This window comes from Rhinolophus sinicus, linkage group LG09 (assembly GCF_036562045.2).
Source record: "Rhinolophus sinicus isolate RSC01 linkage group LG09, ASM3656204v1, whole genome shotgun sequence".
NCBI lineage: Eukaryota > Metazoa > Chordata > Mammalia > Chiroptera > Rhinolophidae > Rhinolophus > Rhinolophus sinicus.
The window spans coordinates 99,598,326-99,620,804 of NC_133758.1; the positions used below are offsets into that span (position 1 = coordinate 99,598,326).

The 22,479-nt window shown below is 43.2% G+C and overlaps 1 protein-coding gene across 4 annotated transcripts in view; it reads right to left on the minus strand.

Annotated features, from left to right (window-relative positions):
* The window catches only part of RAPGEF5 (Rap guanine nucleotide exchange factor 5), a 430,438-nt gene that overhangs the window by 335,162 nt on the left and 72,797 nt on the right, over window positions 1–22,479 (minus strand). For 2 of the 4 annotated variants that reach the window (XM_074340846.1, XM_074340843.1), the window contains exon 2: window positions 8,219–8,320. The exons of 1 other annotated variant lie outside the window; for it this stretch is intronic. Coding sequence is in view for 2 of the 3 variants with exons in the window: in XM_074340843.1 (XP_074196944.1) it covers window positions 8,219–8,253 (35 nt within the window). In the remaining variant the exon portion in view is untranslated. Of the gene's footprint in view, window positions 1–4,095; window positions 4,185–8,218; window positions 8,321–22,479 lie in introns of all 4 variants that reach the window. One more of the 4 variants, XM_074340842.1, reaches the window with a different exon arrangement.

The following is a 22,479-nucleotide window of genomic DNA, read 5'->3' on the forward strand; positions in this document are numbered from 1 at the left end:
AGGCTCAGTGAGGATGGCTCACCTCTGGCCCACATGGTGTTGTCTGAGGCAGATCTACTGGGGCTGAAAGACGCAAGATGGCTTCATTCATGTGCTTAGGGCATCAGTGGCTGATGACTGGGGTACCTCTTTTCTCCTCCCAGTGCCCGCTGTCTCTCCATGTGGTTTCTCATCATTCAGTAGTCATATTTACATTGAGGCAACTGGCTCTCCAAAGAAACTGTAAGTCCTCGTATAGCACAGAAGTCACACAGTGTTACTTGATCAACATTCTGTTGATCAAAGTAAATCACAGGTTCAACCTAGATTTAAGCAGAGGGAAAACAGACTCCACCCCTTGGCTGGAAGAGTATCATGGCTGCGCAGGTAGCCATTTTTTGGTAGCCATTTCTTGGTAGCCATTTCTTGGTAGCCATTTCTTGGTAGCCATTTCTTGGTAGCCATTTTTTGCTGAAATGATCCTACAGTGGCCTGCTCCTAGCAAAGTGCTTCTGCATTCCTTCACTTAACAAATTAGTATTAGCCAAAGAAATAAAAGAGGGTTATCTTATTTTATTAACTCCCAAATGCCACTAGTCATAAGATGCACATTGTTTTATGTATCATTTGAAAAGAAAAAGGCCAAGTAAATGAAGACAGCAAATAAATTGTTAAGATGCATCTCAATTTCAGAGATGTTAAATGGCGGGGGAATGTACATAGTAGAGTTAATGAAAAATGGTAATTATCTGATATATAATTCAACGAAGTTTTGAGATGAATGGGTTAAAAGCCCAAGGTTTAAAAACTAGTCATTATTTTGATCACTGACCCCATTAATTGAGTATCAATTTGCATAGTTCTCCTCCTGACTTTGCACTCATCCTGGCTGTGGTCTGATAGATCAGAGCCCTAAAAGATCATTATTTCCTTCTTTTCTCCTCATCAAACCAGGGGGAAAGGCAACCCATGGGAATTGGGAGAACAATTAAGTATTTGTAACTCAAAACAGCAAAGCTACCCTGTATTGAGAAACTGCTCTCTATTTTTGGTTGCCATGTACCGCTCAGCTCAACCAATATACCTAGACCTTCTACTGGTTTCTTTAATTCACTCATTGAATGGTTTTCACCTTGAATAAGTTCTCAGGAAGTTCACAGTGACTCCCTAGATGAGAAGGTTTCCAGGAATTCTAAGTCATAAAAGCACCAATGACCATATTTCCAAATTTAGTCAATGCTTATTGGATCCCTATTGTGTGCCATATAATGTGCTAGAATCTACAATGAACAAAAAGACAGACAATGCAGCTCACCTCTTATAATTTATAATCTAATGGGGGAGGCCAGGCAGTGGACAAGTAAAATAAACATTTTAAATCATGAGCGATCTTGGAAGTACTATGAGAGAAATAAAGACAGTGATGAGGGAAAAGAAGAGGAACCTCCTTTAGACAGAGGTGACCATGAAAAGGCATTCTGAGGAAGAAACATTTAAGCAGAAACCAAAACATTAAAAAGGACGAGCCATTTAAAAAAAGGGGGGGAGCCATGCAAAAAGCCAAAGCAAGATGCTCTATGTAGACCAGACAGAGGACACAGCAATTACAAAGGTGCTGAGCTTGATATGTTCTTGGAACTGAAAGTAGATAGGTATAATTGGAGCACCAAGAGCAAATATCTCTAGAAAACCATAAAACATGTCTAGAGATGCATGTTTAAATTTCTCCTATGTTCCACAAAGGCAACACAAGCAAACAAAAAATCTTTTAAAAATAAACAACAACAAAATAACTGGACTCAGAATTTTACAAGACTATAATCATCTCTAGGAGGAAAAAAATGGCCCCTATAGTGCTTTTTTTCTTTACCTTTTTCTTAGACTATGATGAGATTGTTTCTTAGATTTATAGGAGCTTACTCACTAAGTCAGGTGCCTTACACATGGTAATGAAGCAACTATTTAAAAGAAAAATACTGTAAATTGTCGACATTGATTTAAATCATTTTAATTATAATGTTTCTTTAAGATGAATGAAGGGTAAATGCCTTATGCTCATAGCTCTTATGCAAATCTACAACTAAATCAAGTTTATAAATTAAATACAAACTCGGCTACAAAACAAAAAAAATGCAAATTACCCCCATTCATTTAGAGTAATGGATGATGTTATTCGCTGCCACTAAATTGCCAGCGTTTGCTTCACTAGTAGAATATGCACTGCTGTTTCATTTCCCTTGTTGCAAACTTAGACCATCATTTAAACCATTATTGCTTATCTTTTTTAAAAATAAGCTCTCTTTAAACAATGGATCCATTACCTTGAAAGGCCAATTAGCACACTCCAAAATATAATACCGAAATTAAAAAATACTGTTTAACCAAAAATATTCTCTGTTTTTCACTACTGCGGTTGCTGCTCTCTCACCACTGCTAATTTGTGTATAGAAAGACAAGAGCCCACAACATAGCCGCTGACTTTGTAAATATGTACTGATGGGCAGCTCTGGGGTCTTTACAGTTTCACATGCCAGTGATATGGGCCATTCCATTCCCCTACTCCCTTTCTCTACAGAATGACTGCAAAAGCCTGCAGTGTATGCTGTCATGTAATTTGGCCTTGCTTGGTACTAACATGACAATACATTCAATGCAAGTGCTCCCATGAAACGGCATGGATTACTTCAATTAAAGAAGGAGGTAGCCTGGGAGTTCTAGAATGTGCTCATATTTCTTTAAGATGATTATAAATATGAAAATCCAAAAGTGCTTAATTCCTATAGATTTGCAGGACTCAGGAAATATGTCAGAAGACTCCAGTTGAAGAATGGTACACACATTAATAATGGGCTCAGATGTAAGAATGTTTTGAACTGTTTTAAGCATCAGAAATAATCAACCCAGTTGTGGATATAGCCAGACCAATGTATGCTACAGAGATACAACATGGAACATCTGTGCATGCTACTCCTTGCATCCAGAGTGTGGATAAGGAAACATTTTTTAAAAAAGTAATAGTTCATAATAATAATGAACACTGATTAAGTGCCTAGAGTATCAGGCATCGTGTTAAGTAATTAGTGAATATTAATGATGATTAAAAAAGAATGCAGCTCACTTATTAGCTACCACAGACATATCCAACAGCATAACATAGTTCCAACTAGGTCACTTTAACAAAAACAAGGCAGGAGGGCATTTCCCTCTAATTGAAGAATATCCGGTCTAACAATCTAAACAAAGATCTCTGAAGAGAAATTTTCTGCCCAGTGTCCATAGACCCAATCTCTCCCTGAGTTCCAGACTTGACTATCAATACACATCTCAGACTTAGGGCATCAGTGATACATGGTGTCCAAAGATGGCTGCCAACAGCCCTTTCCCTCCCTGGACATGCATGCTACTCCTTGCATCCAGAGGTGAAGTCCTACTCCCCTTCCCATGGACACAGGCTGGCCTTAATGGCTTGTCTGACCAGTCAAATACAGCAGAAGTAACATTTGGGTGCTTACAGAGCTAGGTCATAAGAATTCTTGGAAGTTCTACCTGGCTCTCTTGGAAGGCAACTGCTTGCAATACTCCCTCTTGGAACCCAACTGCCCCATTGTATAAAGGCCAAGTAACATGGGTTGGCACTGCCATTAAGAGCTTCAGTTGAGCTCCTGGTGAATAGCCAGCATCAACTGCCAGCCATCTCAGTAAGCCCCAGGTATCTCACTGCAACCACCAGAGAAAAACAGCCAGGAATCACCCAGCTAAGCCCAGTCAGCCTATAGTAACATGGAGATAATAATAAATTGCAGTTTGAAGTCACCAAATCTTGGGATGGTTTGTTACAGAGCAATAGGTGACTATGATAGTATCCCAGACCAAATCTTTTATTTCCCCTCACAAAACCTGCTCCTCCCTTGTATGTCCCATCTTAGAAAAAACTTCTACTTAATTAGGTAAAAAGTTTTGGAGTCAGCCTTAATCTTTCTTTTTCTCAAATGTTGCATGCAATTCATTGGCACATCCTGTTGGCTCCACGTCTAAATTATACCCCAGAATTCATTACTTATTATTTCTTCTGTCCCTCCCATCCTTACGAGGGGATGAGCTACAATCACCTCTCACCAGAGTGTCCACAGTAGCTGCTGAAGTGATCTCCCTGCTTCTGTCTTTGCCTCCAGTGTTGCTTCTCCACACAGGCGGCCCGAGTCCTCCTTTAGAAACAGAAATCACTCTGCTCAAACTCCTCGTCACACTTAGAGTAAACACAAGCGGGATCTGTCTCCTGCTTCCTTGCTGACCTCATTTCCTACTGCTCTCCCCTTTGCACACTCTTCCGCCAGACAAGCCCTCTTGCTGTTTCTTGAACGTGCCAATCGTACCCCTCCTCAGGTTCTTTATCCTCACTCCTCCCTCAGCCTACAATGTTTCTCCCTGAGATAGTGTTAGGATCCCTTCATCATGTCTCTGTCCACATGGCTTCCCATCAGGGAGGCCCTTCTCTGACCACCCTAGCTAATATAGCTCCCCCTCCCTTTCTCCTTCCCTAACACTGCTTTAGTTTTCTCCATCACCCACACTTGCGACGGAGCTCTTTGTTTACTGTTCTATTTTCCGCACTTCAATGGAACTCCATGAGGACAAGAATTTTATCCGCTTTGTTTACTCATATATCACCAGTGCCTAGAATAATGTCTGGCATATAGTAGGTCCTTAACAAATATTTGTTGGCTGAATGAATAATCCCTGGACCTTCTTCCCAAAGTGTAAATAAGTACTGACATGTACCTGCCCTCTTACCATTTAAGCTAATGTTTTCCATACTTCCTTCTGGGTATTAGGTGTCCTCAGTATGTGACCATAACCCTTCTCCCAACCCTAACGTCCTGGAGCTCAGGTGCAAACTAGATCATGGAGGAGCCCATGCAAATCCCGATGGCTGACCTTGGTCATTCATCTATTTAATGAATGTCGGTAGATCCCCTCCTCTGTCTCAGGGCTGGGGATACATTAGGAAATAAGACAGACTGGGCTCCACCTACTCAAAGCTGGCGTTTTAAAGGATGCCTGAAAAACCAGGTAGCTGGAGAGTGATAGCCAGAGGTGCCTAGGGGGTGGCCGAGACCCACAGCCTCTGGGTGTGACGAGGAGCTCACGGTTCTCCAGTTCAGTCCAGACTGGACTCTGTGGGGTACCCCAAGAGCTCCCCCGAATCTTCAAAGGTCCTTCAGCCTTCCATCAACCTGAAAATAGACTAGATTCCCTGCCATAACTGCCCTTTGTAGATAATAAAATCTCGCATTTGTATGGGATCAGCCAGCATTTCTTGGTGTCAACCAGATGCTCTCCACCAAGAAGGGTACACAACAGTGTCTCATTCTCACAATGAACTTGGCACGTGGGGCCATCATCCTTATTTGATAGGTAAAAACACCCAGAAGCTCACGGAGGCTCAATAATTTGGTAGACAACTACTACAGAGCAGACAGAACTCAGATCTGCCTGATTCCAAAACTTAGGCTTTTTCCTTAACACCACATTGCTGCCTATTAAAAATCACAATAAAATGCTCTGGTGTCAACACTTCTAAAAGTTCACATCTATTATCCCTTTCTGTCATTATATATTCTTCCGAGCAGCAAATGTCAAACGTTGCTATCCCCCTGTTATAGAAGAGAAAATTCATTCCAATGAGACAAGTGTAATGGCAGTCACTTAAGAGTACCAGGCAGTACTGTGTATTCAAAAATATTTTCTAGGGGCCGGCCCGGTGGCTCAGGCGGTTAGAGCTCCATGCTCCTAACTCCAAAGGCTGCTGGTTCGATTCCCACATGGGCCAGTGGGCTCTCAACCACAAGGTTGCCAGTTCAACTCCTTGAGTCCCGCAAGGGATGGTGGGCTGTGCCGCCTGCAACTAGCAACGGCAACTGGACCTGGAGCTGAGCTGTGCCCTCCACAACTAAGACTGAAAGAACAACAACTTGAAGCTGAACAGCGCCCCCCACAACTGAGATCAAAAGGACAACAACTTGACTTGAAAAAATATATATATACATATATATTTTCCACATTGGCTGCCATCGCACCCAACATTCTACGGTAAAAGGTTGATATCTTTGGCTAATGATCTGTTTAGGTCTCCAGCTGCTTCTTATTAAACTGTGAGTACTCTCAAGAGGTCTATACCCCAAGCAAATTATCAGGTACCATCTTGTCAGGGTCTATCCTGAGAGTTGATAGAGAACTTATTGATTTCAAATAAGGTGTCCTTGGGGAGAGTTCTAGGCACAAACTCCTTCAGAAAACCACTTAGGTCGGGGCCTAACTGCGGATGCTCCTTGCTTGGCAGCAGTCACATTAACCAGTGAGCCAGCCAGACCCAGAACCCCTGGCCACCTGACTCCAGAGCTTTTGTCTCTATATGACTCGGCCACTGCCTTGGGCTCACTCTAGTCTGAGCCCATCATCTTGGCCCCCACTCCTGGGGGACCCACACAGTGCCTGAGCATGTACTGAAAACTAAGACAGGCCCAGAAAAACAGCTAGAGAGCTTTCAAACTCCATCTGGTGCAAGGATTCATGTTCTTTTGAAGTTTGTTTCCTTAGTCTTAGACTTTAAGATTACTGAGATAGAATCATTTGCGGGAAACATGGGAACCACCAACAGAACCCACTTAAGTCTCCCAGCTGGAAGTCAGAAGCAGCACGCTGGGAAGTGCCCCAAAGGCCTGGCATAGACATGTGTGGCTTAGGGGGGACAGGGATCTTTTCTTGGTAGAGTTCTCCAGATGACATTGGAGGCAGCCAGCATATTTGCTGAGTGCCACACAATCAAGATTGTTTTCCTCACACACCACAGGGGCCCTGGGAAACCCTGTGTCAGAGCCAAACAGCTATAATCCTTTAGGCCTGTCAAAGGCATTTCTAAAGCCCAGAAGGGCCGTGTATTATCTGTTATTTACCCATCACAACGAAGGCAAAAACCACACTCATGAATATTTTCAGCAATTTGGACTGTCAAAACAGCAGGACACGTGCCTAAATATATTGAGGCGGTTATTAGACAGGGCTGGTTTGGGATTTGTTTTCTGTTTGTTTTTAAATCCTACTACTTCAAACAGCAGTCCGATTGAAGGAAACAAGTGTTATAAAAATAAATATCCCTTTTATAGTGTGAATTATTATGGAATATTTTCCCCTGTGTTTATTGTCTTCAGGATTCCTAAATTCCTATGGAGCATGCTTCTTTTTTTTTTTTTTTTTTTTTTTGAGCATGCTTCTAATACGATTTTCAATTGGTGTGATCTTTTGTGAAGATTCAGAGATGTGAGTCACCAGCTCACATAAGAAAGTGGATGGACTTTCCTCCAACCATTTAAGTCCTCTTTATACTTCTTATATGTGTTAGCTGATCACCACTCTAACTAGGATCCATCCCTTTCTTTTTCAAAAAGAATAAGAATCGTTTAACTAAGTTCTCTCAGGGACTAATTACAAATAATATCTAAGGTGTATTAAATGTTCAGCGTGTTAAATGCTTTACAGGCATTATCTCATTGACGCCTCACAATAACCTTGTCAGATAAATTCGGTCTCCTCCCCATCATCATCATCATCATCATCATCATCATCATCTCCATAATAACACACATATTTGGACACAACTGTAGGACCTCCCTGTACCCTTAGTCCCTCTCTGCTTGACACTTCTGCAAAGGGAGTCCCCATTCCTTCCACCAGAGGACACCCCACCCTTAATCCCAGTCCTCTGCCATGCCCCATCTCTAACCCCAGCCAAGAGGCTGCCCTCTAGGGGCTGGTGAGAGAACTGTTGAGGTCGGTCCTCCCGGACTTGAAGGATTCCATTGTCCCACCGGCAATCTGCTCTCCAACGGTATCCTTTTCCATGAAAAACAATACGCTAGTTTCAAACAAGCAACTGAAGTGAGCCCTACCCATTCAAACTGCCTGTTTCCAATCATACTGTAGTGAAAATTCCTATCCAACCATATTGTTCCAAAGAGAACAGTGAAAACTGTAGATTTTGTCAGGATGAAGTTAAGTCAGAGTTTCCTGTCTCACTTTTTACTGTACTTATGTAAACCGATCATCAGTGCACTATTTCCTAGTGCCAGAAATTATTCGTCATTTTGGTATTTCACGGCCCATTTTTGTGAAATCCTCTCCAATGCAAAACCACACAGCATCAGGGTTAATCATTCTGTATTTCCTGCCATTTTTAAATTACCTGCTGCTTATTTTCCACTTCTTTATGGACAGCATTTTTGTTCTTCATGCTTTTCTCCTTATTTTCTTCAAGGCTAATCTTTGAAATGTTAGTCTTGGTCCACTGAAACGAAAAATTTTAAAAAGGAATAAGGGAGATTTGGTGTAATTTCTTTCAAGTTGTAAAAGTAATACATGTCACTTCTAAAACTTACTACCTTTTAACCAATAAAAATTATCTTTTGGCCTTCAAACTAATAAATTAATCAGAAAAGAAAGCATGGCTCCCTTTAGAAAACCCTACTCAGACTGGCCTGAGTGCAGAAGAGAGTTTATGGGGAGCAGCTGGGATATCTACCAGACTCCAAGATAAAGTTGAGCAATCAGGTCAAGAGCAGGCAGACTGAGGGGGAAGGAGGGAGTGGGCCTCCTCTGTGTCGAGCTCTCCCTGTCTTTCTTCGCCTCCATTCCCAAATCCAAGCTCAAGTTTACGCTGTTCAAATAATCCAGGGAGAGATCTGATTGGCCAGTGGGCAGCAAATGGATGGACTCCACTGGGGCCTGTGTTTACCCAAATTTAATCAGCTCAAGCTACAGGTGCCGGGACTCCTAATCGTAACGTGGGACAAAGACGCAGTTCTGACAGGAGAGTGTCGGCCTGGCAGACATTCCAAACAGCATCTACTGCATCCTCTAAACTCTTACTTGTCAAAAGAGAAAGCTGCGTGTTGGGGAAAGTAAAACACTTGCCAAGGATCACGGGTCTAATAAGTGGCACAGCTGCAGCCAATCTTTTCTGGAGGGGTCGGGGGGAAGGCCAGTGGACCCACAGCTGGCCTGGAAGTAGAGATTTCTTTCTCAGCCATGGTACTCAGCTCTGGAGAGCTAAGCGTTAAATATTCAGGAATTTTGCAAGCAGGTCAACTATTTGATAATTGGAAATCTGCCATAGTCAGAGTATTTACACCATGAAAATTGGCTAATGTCACAAATCAGCTCCCCCTACACCCCCCCCCACCCCCGCCTTTTCTTTCCAAAGGGCCAGTTTACCAGCATGGACATCCAGTTCCATGTGGAGAGAATTTACAATCAATGCAGATGCCATATTTCAGATAAGAGGCAACCCCAGTCTGCAATTCTTTCCAATAGTTGCTGTTCTCAGCCCTTCCTTTAGCTGATTGCCCTGGGGCTGCCAGCTAGAACCCACTTTGCATATACAGTCCCTCAAACCTCTCTTTCATACTAGCTGGCACCCTTTCTCTCTGACACTTGTGCTCAAATACGAGCCCACTGAGCTTCTGCCATTCTTGTTCCCAGATGCAAAGCCAGTCCCTTTTTAACTGTTCAGTGGCAGAACTTTAGTATTACAAGAATAAGACAAGCCTGAGCTAGTGCATGTAAAACCAAGAGACGTGTCTTTAAGAGATCTGCTTTTAAAAAAAGCAAAACTAATAAGGCAGCCAATAAACAAATGCCCCCAGGGATATTGACTTACTGTGGAGTTATTTAAAGAAGGAATTTTGGTGCAAATTGCCCAAGACATCTTTCTCCAAGCTCCCTTTTGTGTGGCTTGGCCTGCCACTACCTCATTCCCATCAGAAGACAAAGGCTGGGAGAGAAACAAACCTCCATGACTGTAAGTGATTCCCCAGGCCCCTGGCCTCTGTCACCTGTCACCCAGCCTGCTGACGCACCTCCACTGTCACGCTGGCAGCACTCCACATAGCTCCTGTTCCACATTTCTTAAGAGGTACAAACTGCATTTACTTTTATAGACCACAAGAAAGCACTGGGAGCTGGGGGGTGAGCACGGGGTGTTGTGTTTCCCTTCAGTAGTGCTTCCTGGGCCAGTGCGCCTAAAACAACACAAAGCCAGACTCCAGCCTCCCAGGGGAATGTGATGGGAAGCTATTGCCACCACTGCTGCTGGTGCTGCTGTGACTACAGCATGATTTCCCGGAACATGATGTCATCATGACATCTCCCAGACGTCCTCTCCCATGGCAGACCTGGTATGCACGTTAGAAAAAATATATGTAAGGATGGAGTCCTGGCACTTCCATCGATGGAGATAGAAGTATTTTACCAATTTGGATGCTCTGTCACCTTCCTTTCTTTTTCCTTTCTTCTTCCTCCTTCTGCCTCTTCACCCTCTTTCTCACCCCCACTCAAAATTCGTCCCCCCTATTTCATAGTCGTTGAATTTCCACTGTGAACATCCATCAACTAACTAAACTAGGTGCTTTGAGAAACACGAAAATGTGTGTTGAGGAGTAAAGACTGTGACGCATGGATCCAGCCACCTCCCTCTCTAAATCACCCCCCCTCATCTTATTCATGGTTTCCCCAACAATCTATTGAGGTCGATAATCTTTGTGATGGAAAGAATAGCATGCTCCCTGCCCTCACAGTCTCCTGGGGGGAGGGAGATAACTGGGGAACTAACGAGAACCTGGACAAGTACCTCCTACAAAATTGTCCATACAAAGTGCTAAGATCATTGTACCTACTTTTATTGACTCACAAAGTGCTGTCACTGGATCAGTGTAAATAATGTTATTGTCACAATAGCCCTATGAGGTAGGCAGGGAATGATGCTGTTAGTTTTTTGGTCTATCTGTTCCTCCTGGACTGGGAGGTCCCTAGAGGAAGGACCTTGTTATAGTGTCAAAGAACGTCGTAGTTGAAGAAACTCTAGAAGAAAGACATCCAGCCTAGCACCTTCCTTATACAGATAAGGAAACTGAGGTAGGGAAGGCAGCATGAGGTAGTGACAAAAGCAGGAAATTCTGTGGCCACCTGGGTTCCGGTCCCAGCTCTTAGCCAAATGCTTTTGCACATGGCCTCTTTCTGCCTTGATATCCTCTTCTGTAAAATGGAGTCAACATTATTTTTTTTGCTCACCTTATTGGGTTGTTATGAATATTAAATGACGTTATGAATGTGAAACATTCAAAACTCTGTGAAACATTAAAAGCTATTACAGATATAACAGTTCTTTGTCCCCATCTTTCCTAAAACCTGTCTAACTCTATGTCACTCTTAGTTTAAAATGTGATTGCGTGGGAACAAGGGTGTGAGCTCTTTGGAGGCAGGGAACAAGTTAAACTGACGTGTATCACCAACACGTAGTACAGTGACTGCTAAAATGTTGCTTTAAACAGATTTGTTAGACAATGATTACTGAGTGGGTAGATATTAATAAGACATAAATACAACTTGGCCAAGGGCAGTTCCAGATGTCTCCAGAGCTATTTCAGGGATCACGCATGAACATGCTCTCCGAGGACTTTCTCTTCCATGTCGAATTCACTTCCCAGGACAGAACTGCATCACAGCAAGATAGTCTCCCTGGCCCCACTACAGCAGAAAGATCACTCGTCTTTCCCTTTAGAGCATTAAGGCGGATGAGAGTAAAGGCTTGCCACTCTGAGATCTCACTCTCAAGAGCGCATTTCCTGTTTTCCTTTTATAAACTCCATTCCAGTTAGGTTGGGAATCGGCCAATGACCTCAGGCAATGCTGCTGGGATGGATTGAGAGTCACGGGAGTGGAGCCATGGGGTCTCCAAGATGAGACAGAGCTACGGGTAAAGTCTTGGCTCTAGATCCCCTGTGGGGCACGTGTCCCTGATCCTAACCACATGCATATTCTGTTTGCACATCCAGCTGCTCCTAAGACACTCCCTGGAAATGATGTGCTCATCCTCATCTGCTACTTCACGTGCACTTGAAGTACTGATGTAGAAGTTGTTCTCAGAGAGTGGGAGCCACGAGCCTGAATGCCTTCACAGAGGGCATGTGAGCTTGGAGCATTGGGGGAGACTCACAGTTGGTACATTGAGTGGGGAAGATGAACCAGAAAAGGGAAGAGAGAGAAAGTAAGAGAAAAGCAGGGAGGGAGGAAGGGAGATGAGGTAACTGTCATCAGAAGGAACTCTGATGAAAGACCATTAGTTGTGTCAATAAAGAGGCCATTAGTAAGATGTGAGAAAAGGTTCAGCTGTGTGGTGAGTCAAAAAAGAAAGCCAGGGAAGATGCAGCTGCCCAAAGTGACAATGGTGGCAGTTTGCATAGTCAAGGATTTGGACTAGAAAGAATTATTAACCTGTAGTGAGAAGATATATCAGGATCAAATCAATCTGGGCAAACCTCAGCACACCTGGTGATGAGAGAACGCAAGAGTCAGAAGGGAGGGTGTGAAATTATGTTCATATCCCCAGTTCCTGGCACAGAGCTCCTAAAATCCTTATAACTTCCTGAGTGATAAGAATATTAGGAGCACCTTTTGCTCTAACATTTGGTCTTTGCCTGGGTCCTGACACAGAGCTCCTAAATCCCTTGGAAATTCCCAAATCCCTTGAAGTGTCTTTTGTTCTAATGAGGTGACGCTTGGGCTGCTCCATAGCTTCAGGATGAGGGCTGGTCACCAGAAAGACCAAGCCAGGATTAGAAGCCTGGAACTTTCCACCTCATCCCCCCTCCTCCAGGATGGGGAGACGGACTGGAGACTGAGTTAATGATGGATCATGCCTGTCATAAAGCCTCCATAAAAATCCCAAAAGTACTGAATTCGGAGGGCTTCCATTTGAACACATGGAGGCACTGGGAGAGTGGTGTGCCCAGAGAGGGCATGGAAGCGCCACAACCCTTCCCACACCCCTCGCCCCATGTATCTCTTCATCTGGATGTTCATCTGTATCCTTTATTGTGCCCTTCATAACAAATTGGTAAATGTAAGTAAGTGTTTCCCTGAATTCTGTGATCCACCCTAGCAAAGGAATGACCCACCCCCCCAAGTTGGGGGATGCAGGAATTCCGATTTATAGCCAGTGGGTCAGAAAAACAGGTGACAACCTGGGACTTGTAATTGTCGCTTGAAGTGGGGTCAGTCTTGTGTGACCAAAACCCCTAACTTGTGGGATCTGGGGCTAAATCCTGGTAAAGAGTTTCAGAAATGAATTGAATGACAGGACACCTACGTGGTGTCACAGAGAATTGCTTTGATGTGTGGAAAAGCCACACATCTAGTATCAGATTATGAGTATGTGGGTAATGGAAAACACAGAGTGGTTTTCCTAGACAGAGAGGAAGGTTCCAAAGGAGAGAGTGACTGGGGGATCATTACTTATAGGAAAGGATGGGACTGGTAAGAGGTCAGAAACCTCTTCCTCCTCGCCTGAAAGAGTGAGATGAGGGTTCAGATAAAGGGCCAGTGAAGTTATGTTATCAAAAGCCAACTCCCCAAAAGACCACAGAAAGACCTCTTCATCAAGCAAAGCTAAGGGAAGGATATTTACAGTTTGGAGGTCTGGCTTCAAGTGGTTCCAGGTGGGTCTCTTAAGGCGCGATCTAATTGGGACCAAGAAAATTTCATGATATGATGGCTTAGTATTGGTGGACACAGCAAGGTGAAGGTCAGCTCTCGGATAAGTAAGACAAAGGCTTTGACAAATGGGCCGTTTGCCCTGGTAAACAATCTATTGTCCTGTGAAGAGAGCCGTCTGACCAGATGAGCAAACCATTTGCCCAGACAAACACAAATAGGGTAGTTGTTTATTGGATTACAGCTATTTCTTCCTAGGCAAGAATTTTCTGGAAAGAATAGTTGTCATGTTGACAGAGATGGTCTCAGGCTCTGTCCTGATATTTAAGCTCTGTCAATGTATTTCGTGTTGATGCTCAACATTGAAGGTCTCCTTAAAAGTGAGCATGATCATATATATATATATAGCGATATCTGGTTCTCACCCCCATTCTGATTTAATTGGTATGGGGTGCAACCTGGGCATCAGGACTTTTAAACATCCTCCCTGCAGATGATTCTAAAATACAGAGTTTGAGAACCACTTCACTAGATTTAAAGGAAAAAGTAGAGATGAAATCAGCATTTGGGTGGTGCCTTGAGGATGTAACAAAAGAAGAAGAAAAGATTGAGAAGCCATAGTACATGGCAGGTTGAAATCAGACCCCAGAATAGACCTGGAGGCATAGAAGGGGGTGGTAATGAAGAAATGCCACAGTGGCATGATCTGGGGCTGGGGGTGGCAGCCTCCACAGGAGGTGAGACAGTGGGTACCGGGGCAGCGAGCAGGTTCTCTGTGGTGACCAGAGTGAGGAGCATGGACTTGAACCAAGGGAACAGCAGATAGATGAGAGAGGTAATCGGAGAAGGAGAGGCCTGAGGTATGCATTTCAGAAGTGGGGAATCCCCCAAGGGATTTTAGAAGGAGGAGACCCAGGACATCAGATTGCTGCTTCTCTGCTATGGAAAATGAAGGTGGAGACCTGAGGCATCACGGAGGAAAGGAAGACAGGTGTGGGGTGATGGAGGATGTGGGGTGGTCTGCATGGGGAGAGCACCATGAAGATGTAGGAAGGTGGCCACAGGCAGACAGACTACGCTTTCATTGATTTGAAGAGGACAGTGTGGATAGATGAGGTGAAGTCCAAAAGATGAACTAGAACAGAAGACGCCTGTGTTTTGACAGCCTAGAAATGAGGAAATGAGGAAATCCTCTCCGATTCCGTTTACTACTGAGGAGCAGGAGGCAGTGAGGACTGCCTAGGAAAGGACAGCAGGGGATCCAGATACTGAGAGCCAGAGAGGGAGGAAAGGGATGATCCACACTTGTCCTATTTGGGAGACCACCTCAGGGATGATGTAGATGCCTGATCACTGCACTGTACACCTGAAGCTGAAGCTGAACAATAATGAATGCCAACTATAATTTTATATATACATATGTATATATATAGGTATGTATATGGTTACAGGAAGTGGAGTACAGCATTAGGAATAGAGACAGTGGAAATGTAATGGCTGTGTGCGACGTCAGAGGGATAGTGGATGGGGGGAGGGGGGTTCACACAGTGTGAGGGATATAAATGACAAACGTCTAAGTATTCCTTTGTCTTGTGCACCTGAAACTAATTAAAAAAATGGCTAAAAAAAACAAAAAACAAAGCAAAACGAAGGTGGGCTTGTCTCTGCAAAGCAAGAGATAGATTCACAGCACACAAGGCACATGGGAGGTGGTGAGAAGGACGGGGTGGAGAGGCCCTTGCGAAGTTGAGAGAACTGCAGGGTGAGAGCAGAGAATCAGAATGCAGGTGGGGGAGAGAAAGCAGCAGCACTGAGCTGACCCAGAGCTCCCTTGATTTTTATTTCAACCTTTTAAAAACGTAAAAACCAGTGGTGGCTGCTTAGCTTGGTTGGTTAGAACGTGGTGCTGAGAACAGCAAGGTTGCCGGTTCAATCCCCGCATGGGCCACTGTGAGCTGTGCCCTCCTTAAAAAAAAAAAAAAGTAAAAACCATTCTTATCTCGTGGGCTATGCAAAGACAGACAGCAGCCCATGGGCTGTAGGTTGCCGACCTCTGGTTCATGCAGTAGCTCCTTCCCTGGGAAATACAGTCAGCATCTCAGCATCAGGCCGCTGTAAACTGTATCTGTGAGCATCCGTGATGTAACTCGATTTATTTTGTGCATCCATTAGCAAGGTGTGTCCTAAGGTCATTGCCATGTGTGTTCCTTTCCGTATTGTCTATGGCTGCTTCCACAGGACAAGGCAGAGCTGAGATTCAGATAGAGACCATATGGCCTGCAAACCTAAAATATTTACTACCTGGCCCTTTACAGAAAACATTTGCCAGTCTACTCCTAGCAGAAACCCTTTGACTAGGAACTATGTACCAATAAAACTTTATTTGTGGACACCACAACTTGAATTTTATATCATTTTTATGTAGTATGAAATATTATTCTTCTCTTGATTTTTATGTCAACCATTTAAAAATGTAAAATCATCCTTATGTCATGGGCTATACAAAGACAGACAGCAGAGAGAGCTGTCATTTTTGCACCCTCTGGTGTATTTATGCAGTAGACATCTGGGTAAGCACAGGTTCCCAGTCTACCTGAAAGCAGAGTATTTCTATGAAACCTTGCATAAGCCAAAACGGTAGAAAGTGAAGAAGCAATTTCCTTAGGACACATCTTGCTAACTGATGCACAAAGGAAACCGAGACCCAGCACCAATGCTCACAGACACAGCTGAAAGCCCTGGCGGCCTGAGGCTGAGATGTGAGTGTCGCTCTGGGAAAGGAGTTTGGGGGTGCCCCTCTGCTCAGGGTGCAAGCTGCCTCTGTGATGGCTCACTGCAACACGAATGCAAAATTCCTCTTTGATTTCTCTAGCTTAGTGAAAACAGGTGTTAAGGTAGGTTTTTCGAAGTGGTGTAACACGAACTTTTGGAAAGCAGGGATACCTGTATTACCAAATTGACCTTCATGTAGGCTATGCCACCTCACACTTCCACCAGCAATGTATAAGTTGCTATTTTCCCCTCTGCCTTGCCAACAGACTGTATTGTTGAGTTTGGGGATTTTAGTCAAACAAATGGGTGAAAGCAGTATCTCAGAGTCATTTTAATACGTTTTTCTCTGAGCATAAATATATGTTTAAAAACCATTTGTAATTTCTTTTTTGTCAACCATCAGTTCCTACCTTTAATATACTTTATTTCAAATATCCAATTTTTGTGAGTAAATCCTTTTTTAATAAATGGAAACTAAATTTCCTACAATTGGAATTTACTGCTTCATTGATTATAAAAATGATTCTATTCTCATGGTATAAAAACTTAAAGAAAATAAAAACAAAAAACACGACATAATTCTATTCCCTTTCTGTAAGTTTGTGTGTCTAGTTTTTTCAGGCCATTGTCCAGATATTTGTATACAGACCTGTTTCTAGAAAAACATGATTCATTCAACAAATAAGTATTGTGCTGTGAGTACTGCAAGGGTCACAGTACATATACCAGTTTGTAACTTGCTTTTTTCACATAACAATGGATCACGGAAGTTTTGTCCTTAGCCTGTCAGTTCAGACAGTTGAGTCAACAAAGTATGAAATACAGTTCAGCAAGTAATAATGTAGTTTCTCTCATCCTGTCTGGGCCACTGTGTCTGCCTGTTCTGATGCCAACTGACCCAGTGACATGGATTGACAGAGTAGTGTTCCAAAGCTGGATGGACCCTCCCTCTTTGTTCAGCTAGAGAGATAGAGCCATTCTTTCAACAAGTATTTATTAAAGACCTACTGTGTGCCAGGCTCTATTTTAAATGCTAGAAAGGTGACAGGAAAAAGGTCAGACACGTTTCCTGATCTGATGTAGCTCATTGAAGGACACAGATAATAGGGGCAAGAGGTTCTCAGAGTGGGATATGTATTATGAAGAAAATAAAACCAAGTGAGGTGACAGAGATCAACGGGAGAGCTGTGTTAGACTGCGCAGACAGAGGAGGGCCACCAACGAGAAGGCGAATGACTGAAGTCTGATTGCCAGGAAAGAGCCATTCAGGAGGACTCCTAGGTTTTTAACACCTCGGTGGGTAATTGCAGCGTGATTGTGATTCTCTGTTCTACAAAGTCTGCAGATGTATGATATTGAGTAAATAATAATAAAACCAAACAAGAAGTGAAGAGTTTGAAGGCAAGTGTTCTCTTTGTTATGGAGGACCAACAACTCTTCATCGCCACCTCCCCAAATCAAATGAGGTCAGCACGCTTAAAAGCAGTTCACTGACTGTCTTTGTTTCTTAGACAACTCTACAATTTTTACTTGGATTGAAAAAGAGGAAATATAAAACGTTGTTCAATAATTGGGGTAAGCTCTATCCAATGGGCAGTTTCCCATTATACAGCAAGGAGCAAATGACAGTAAGGAGATAGGGGCGTGGGGAGTAGAAAGAAGCGAGGCAGGGTGGCAGGAATGAGAAGACAGAACAGATGAGAGATTCATGGAGCTGGCTTCTAAATTGCCTAATGGAATACTTTGTTATTCAGTTGGTTATTCCTAAGGTTTTTAAGACACCAGTATCATTCGGTAACAATGTCAGTTTACTAATCTGAAGAGTGGGAAAGAAGGAATATTTCCCTAGCTCCCTACTAGATACCAAGTGCTTTACACAAGTATATTTATTCTTGTTTTATGGAAGTTAGTAATTTCCCCAAGGACAAAGAGTAAATGGTTCTTAAACTTGGATATGAATGCAGGTCTGTCATCTGCTGAATCCAAAGCATGTTCAATTCATCCTAGAAAAAGTGCTATGTACCTCATTGCTGAATGTCACTATGGTCACCTTCAAAGAACTCCCTTTGGGAAGCTATGCACCGACACCAGCGCCTAGTCCACCCTTCAAAGCAATTTTGGAACTCTTTTCCTGGAATGGCCATAGAGCTTTCGTCCTATTACCCTTGATGTCCTGAATGGCATAAAAATGTCTTCCTTTCAATATTTCCTTTATCTTCGGGTAAAGAAAGAAGTCATTGGGGGCCAGATCAGGTGAGTAGGGAGGGTGTTCCAATACAGTTATTTGTTTACTGGCTAAAAACTCCCTCACAGACAGTGCCATGTGAGCTGGTGCATTGTTCTGATGCAAGAGCCATAAACTGTTGGTGAAAAGTTCAGGTCGTCTAACTTTTTCAGGCAGCCTTTTCAGCACTTCCAAATAGTAAACTTGGTTAACTGTTTGTCCAGTTGGTACAAATTCATAATGAATAATCCCTCTGATATCAAAAAAGTTTAGCAACATGGTTGCAACAAGTTCGTGAACTTAATTGTCAGACCTTATAGTTTTTCAATTACACTGTCTTCCTTTCCGTGGTTAAAGAGTTTGAATAATATTTATAATGAATTTCTTTGTTGGCTCTTTTCTCCACAGATTCTCTAATCCCAGAGACAGGCATTCTCTCCCCCGTCCCCAACCCCATTCCATTGACTTTATTAGAAATAAGGACATTGCAAGGAGTAAAAAAGTATTTCAGAATGGCGTTGTTTAGGGATAAAAATGTGCCTACATATTGCTGCTGTTGCTAGGTGGGAGTGATTGATTCATATTTAGGGGAAAAGACCTCTTCTTGTTAGGAAGACTTGAAAGGAATTTTTATTTGTCAAAGATATAGCTCAGGCTAATTTGAAATGGGGAAAATTGTTAGAAAAGAAAGTGAACTTTATCTCAAAGTGAAAAGGAGTCTTCCTTAAGCAGAGTTGTGGGTTAGGTTTCTAGGAAAGAGAAGTGCTTTGTTGTTGTTGTTGTTGTTTTGGTTATTAGTTTGCTTTAATTTATGGATTTTCCTGGGGATTTGGGAGAAAGAATAAAGATGTGAATGAAACAATGGTCCCAGCAACTAACCAGAACCCAAGGAGTAGAAGGGAAGAAAGAATTCATCGTGAAATGGAATTGCTGAAGAGGGCAATGATATATGAGAGCTTTATGCATTTATTTTGTGCCCTGTACTTCTCGTTGCTATCTTCACCTTTAGGAAACTGAGTAACCACTGCAATTTAGGTTGTGCTAGCAATGCCTTAGGGAAAGAAGGAGGAACTGTATTCTTGGTGCAACGCCAGAAGAGAAAAGCAAAAGGCTTCAGAAGCTGTGTTCTAGCTTGGGTTGTTAGAAATCACTCCCTGAAGTCCTCTGGAATATTCTGGAAGAGAATGAATTTCCTGCTATTGTGCAGGATGAGGGCTTGAGTAATTTAATTGGGTTATTAGAGGAAGTCTGGAAGGTGGGGCGGGGATGGGGGGTCGGATGATAGTATGTCTGGGAAAATTCTCTGAGCCCTGTGTGTTTAAGACAGGAAATTAGATACAAGATGAAATCCAAGGTCTTTTGGTTGGGTTTCTCCCACAGAGGGAAGAATATCTCTGCATCCCTAGTTGTGCAAACAACATGCAAATTAGGGTAATTACATATTTGCTTAGAAAATTTCAGTTACCTCATTTTGGCTTCTAGAGGAGTAGGGGCACTAAAAGGGAATGTTTGTTAACAGTCCAGAGTTGTTAGATTTCTTCCAGGGGAAACAAAAGGGTAAATTTCTTATCAAAGAAATGCCAGGGTTATAAATGATTTTTTCAAAGGCCTAATGTCGCCTTTCTACAAAACACAGAAAAAATAATTATGAGATGGCCAAAATGCGACCCATAGATCCAATGAAGCTTACATGGAAAAGTCTTTTCTCCCCTAGTCATTTGACCTCAGGGTGCTTTTCCTCCTTTTCCTTGGCTTAACCATATGAAGGACTTAGATTTTCCCCCGCAGATAATTCTTGCTGTCATTTCCAGCTATTTCTTTAAGTCTGGGCTTCAACTCTGTCACTTGGGAGTGTAGGTAGAATGCCTGTCTGACGTGTCAATATGTGAGGCTGAGAGCATCAAACAAATGGGCCAGCTGCTTCCACAGCTGCATCTGTGACACTTCCAGTGGTGTGTGGCATCTGCAGTAGAGACCAGCCTGGGATGATGGCTGTCAGAAACAGGTGGTTGTGCTGCCCTGGGGACTCGGGAGGAAATCAGAGGGAAGTTGGATTGTCTCTCCAAGGACAATCTAAAATTGGGCAAAAGCTGTCTTGAATCGAATTACAAATCTTTTCTGAATATTAGCTGACATAATTAGGAGTTAGGCATCTCTTCTTCTCTCAGCAGAAGACTATGGAATATGTCTCCTAGCAACAGAGATATCTTACCATTGTATTGTATGACTGGCTCTAAAGGACACTTGTCCTGCTGCCCACACACAGGTCTCCCAGTAACTGCCAGGAAAGGATGACACACCGGACAAACATAACCTTCAGTTTCAATGCATGGTCCTAACGAAGTGACAACTCCAAGGCCTGGATTAACTAAACTGAGTTAACCCGTCGGGGAGGTTTTTCTTACTATTTCTCTATTTCTATTAAAGGCATCACCATGGCACTAGCTGCTGGCTTCAAAACCCTGGGATCATCTGTGTCTTACGTCCCTCTCTTTACTCTGTTTCTGTCTCTCTCTGTGTCTCTCCCCCACCCAACACACACACTTCTCTCTCCTTTCTCCCCAATCTCTTGCTCCTTTCCTTTCTTGTTTCTCTGATCACTAATTTCTTTTCACCCCCAAACCTACTTCCAGGTCTTGGAGTTACTTACCCTTCCTATGGACAAGGAAGTTGGTCTTCTTGAATTCTCAGAATATTTTATTCTACTTGCAGCTGCTAAGTTATTTTCCCTACAACAACTTAATCGTGACATTGCCCTGCTCAAATATTTTCAAAGGGTTCCCCATTTACTAACACATAAAGTCCAAAGTTCTAAGCCCAATATTTCAGACCCAGAATTGTCTGGTCTCGTTCATCGTTTGCGACCCTCGCACCCCCTGTCTTTCTTCAGGCACACACTGCTTCTGCCAAAATGCCTCTTCCCTACCTGGGCCTTTTCTCAAGCTGCTTCCTCTGCCTGAAGACCCCCCTCCCCAGTTCCTCCATCATTACTCCTCAAAATCACCAGGCCTCGCTCAAGCTTGACCTAATCCATGTAGCCTGCCCTGATATCTAGCGACTCTTTCTTCTCAACCCCTACAGAACTAATCCACGTAATGGGGTCACCCTAACAATAATAAACCAGGTGCCACTGGTTCTGTCCCACATGCTTATATGGACCTCAGCCTTCCTTTGAAGGTCCATTCTACAAGTGTTTCTAAAAGTTCTCGGAGTGCCTCACATGTACTTTCTGAACAAGGACCCTTCCTTCAGGGCCTCCCATTGCTCTGCCATCTTCCCCCAAGCATCTGCTGGGCATGGCTGCACCTGCCACAGCCCCTAGCACGTCAGTGCAGCCCTTACCATGTCAGAGTGGGACAGCATTTTGCGGTAAATTGTAGAAAGGACATATACTGTGTTTTCCCCGAAAATAAGACTGGGTCTTATATTAATTTTTGCTCCAAAAGACGCATTAGGGAATATTTTCAGGGGATGTCTTTTTTTTTTTTTTTTTCATGTACAACAACAACATTTATTCAAATACTGTTATGTCATCTTCTTCTGGAACATCGTCATAATGTACTAAATGCGTCCCTCTGGGTGACGATCTTAACGGGGGCTTATTTTGGGGTAGGTCTTATTTTCTGGGAAACACAGTAGCTTCTCCTTCCTGAGGAGTTGGAATCCCCTCTATTAGCGAGGTCCCAGAAGAATGCCGCGAATGCCTTACTTGTCTTCGCAGCACTGAGAAACAGTTCTTTCTGCTTCCCCCTCCCCCACCCCACTGTCTCCTGTGGATCCATGGGATTCGGATGTTACAAATACGGAGAGAACATTTGTGCTGTACTTGGAACTGACCGTCCTGGCAAAAACACAGCATTCTCACTGGGTTAAGTATATTATACCAGCTCCATTTTCTCCTGAGAGCTCCATCAACCCTAATACGAGTGGACGAGGGGCTGGCCTGCACATATATCTTCCAG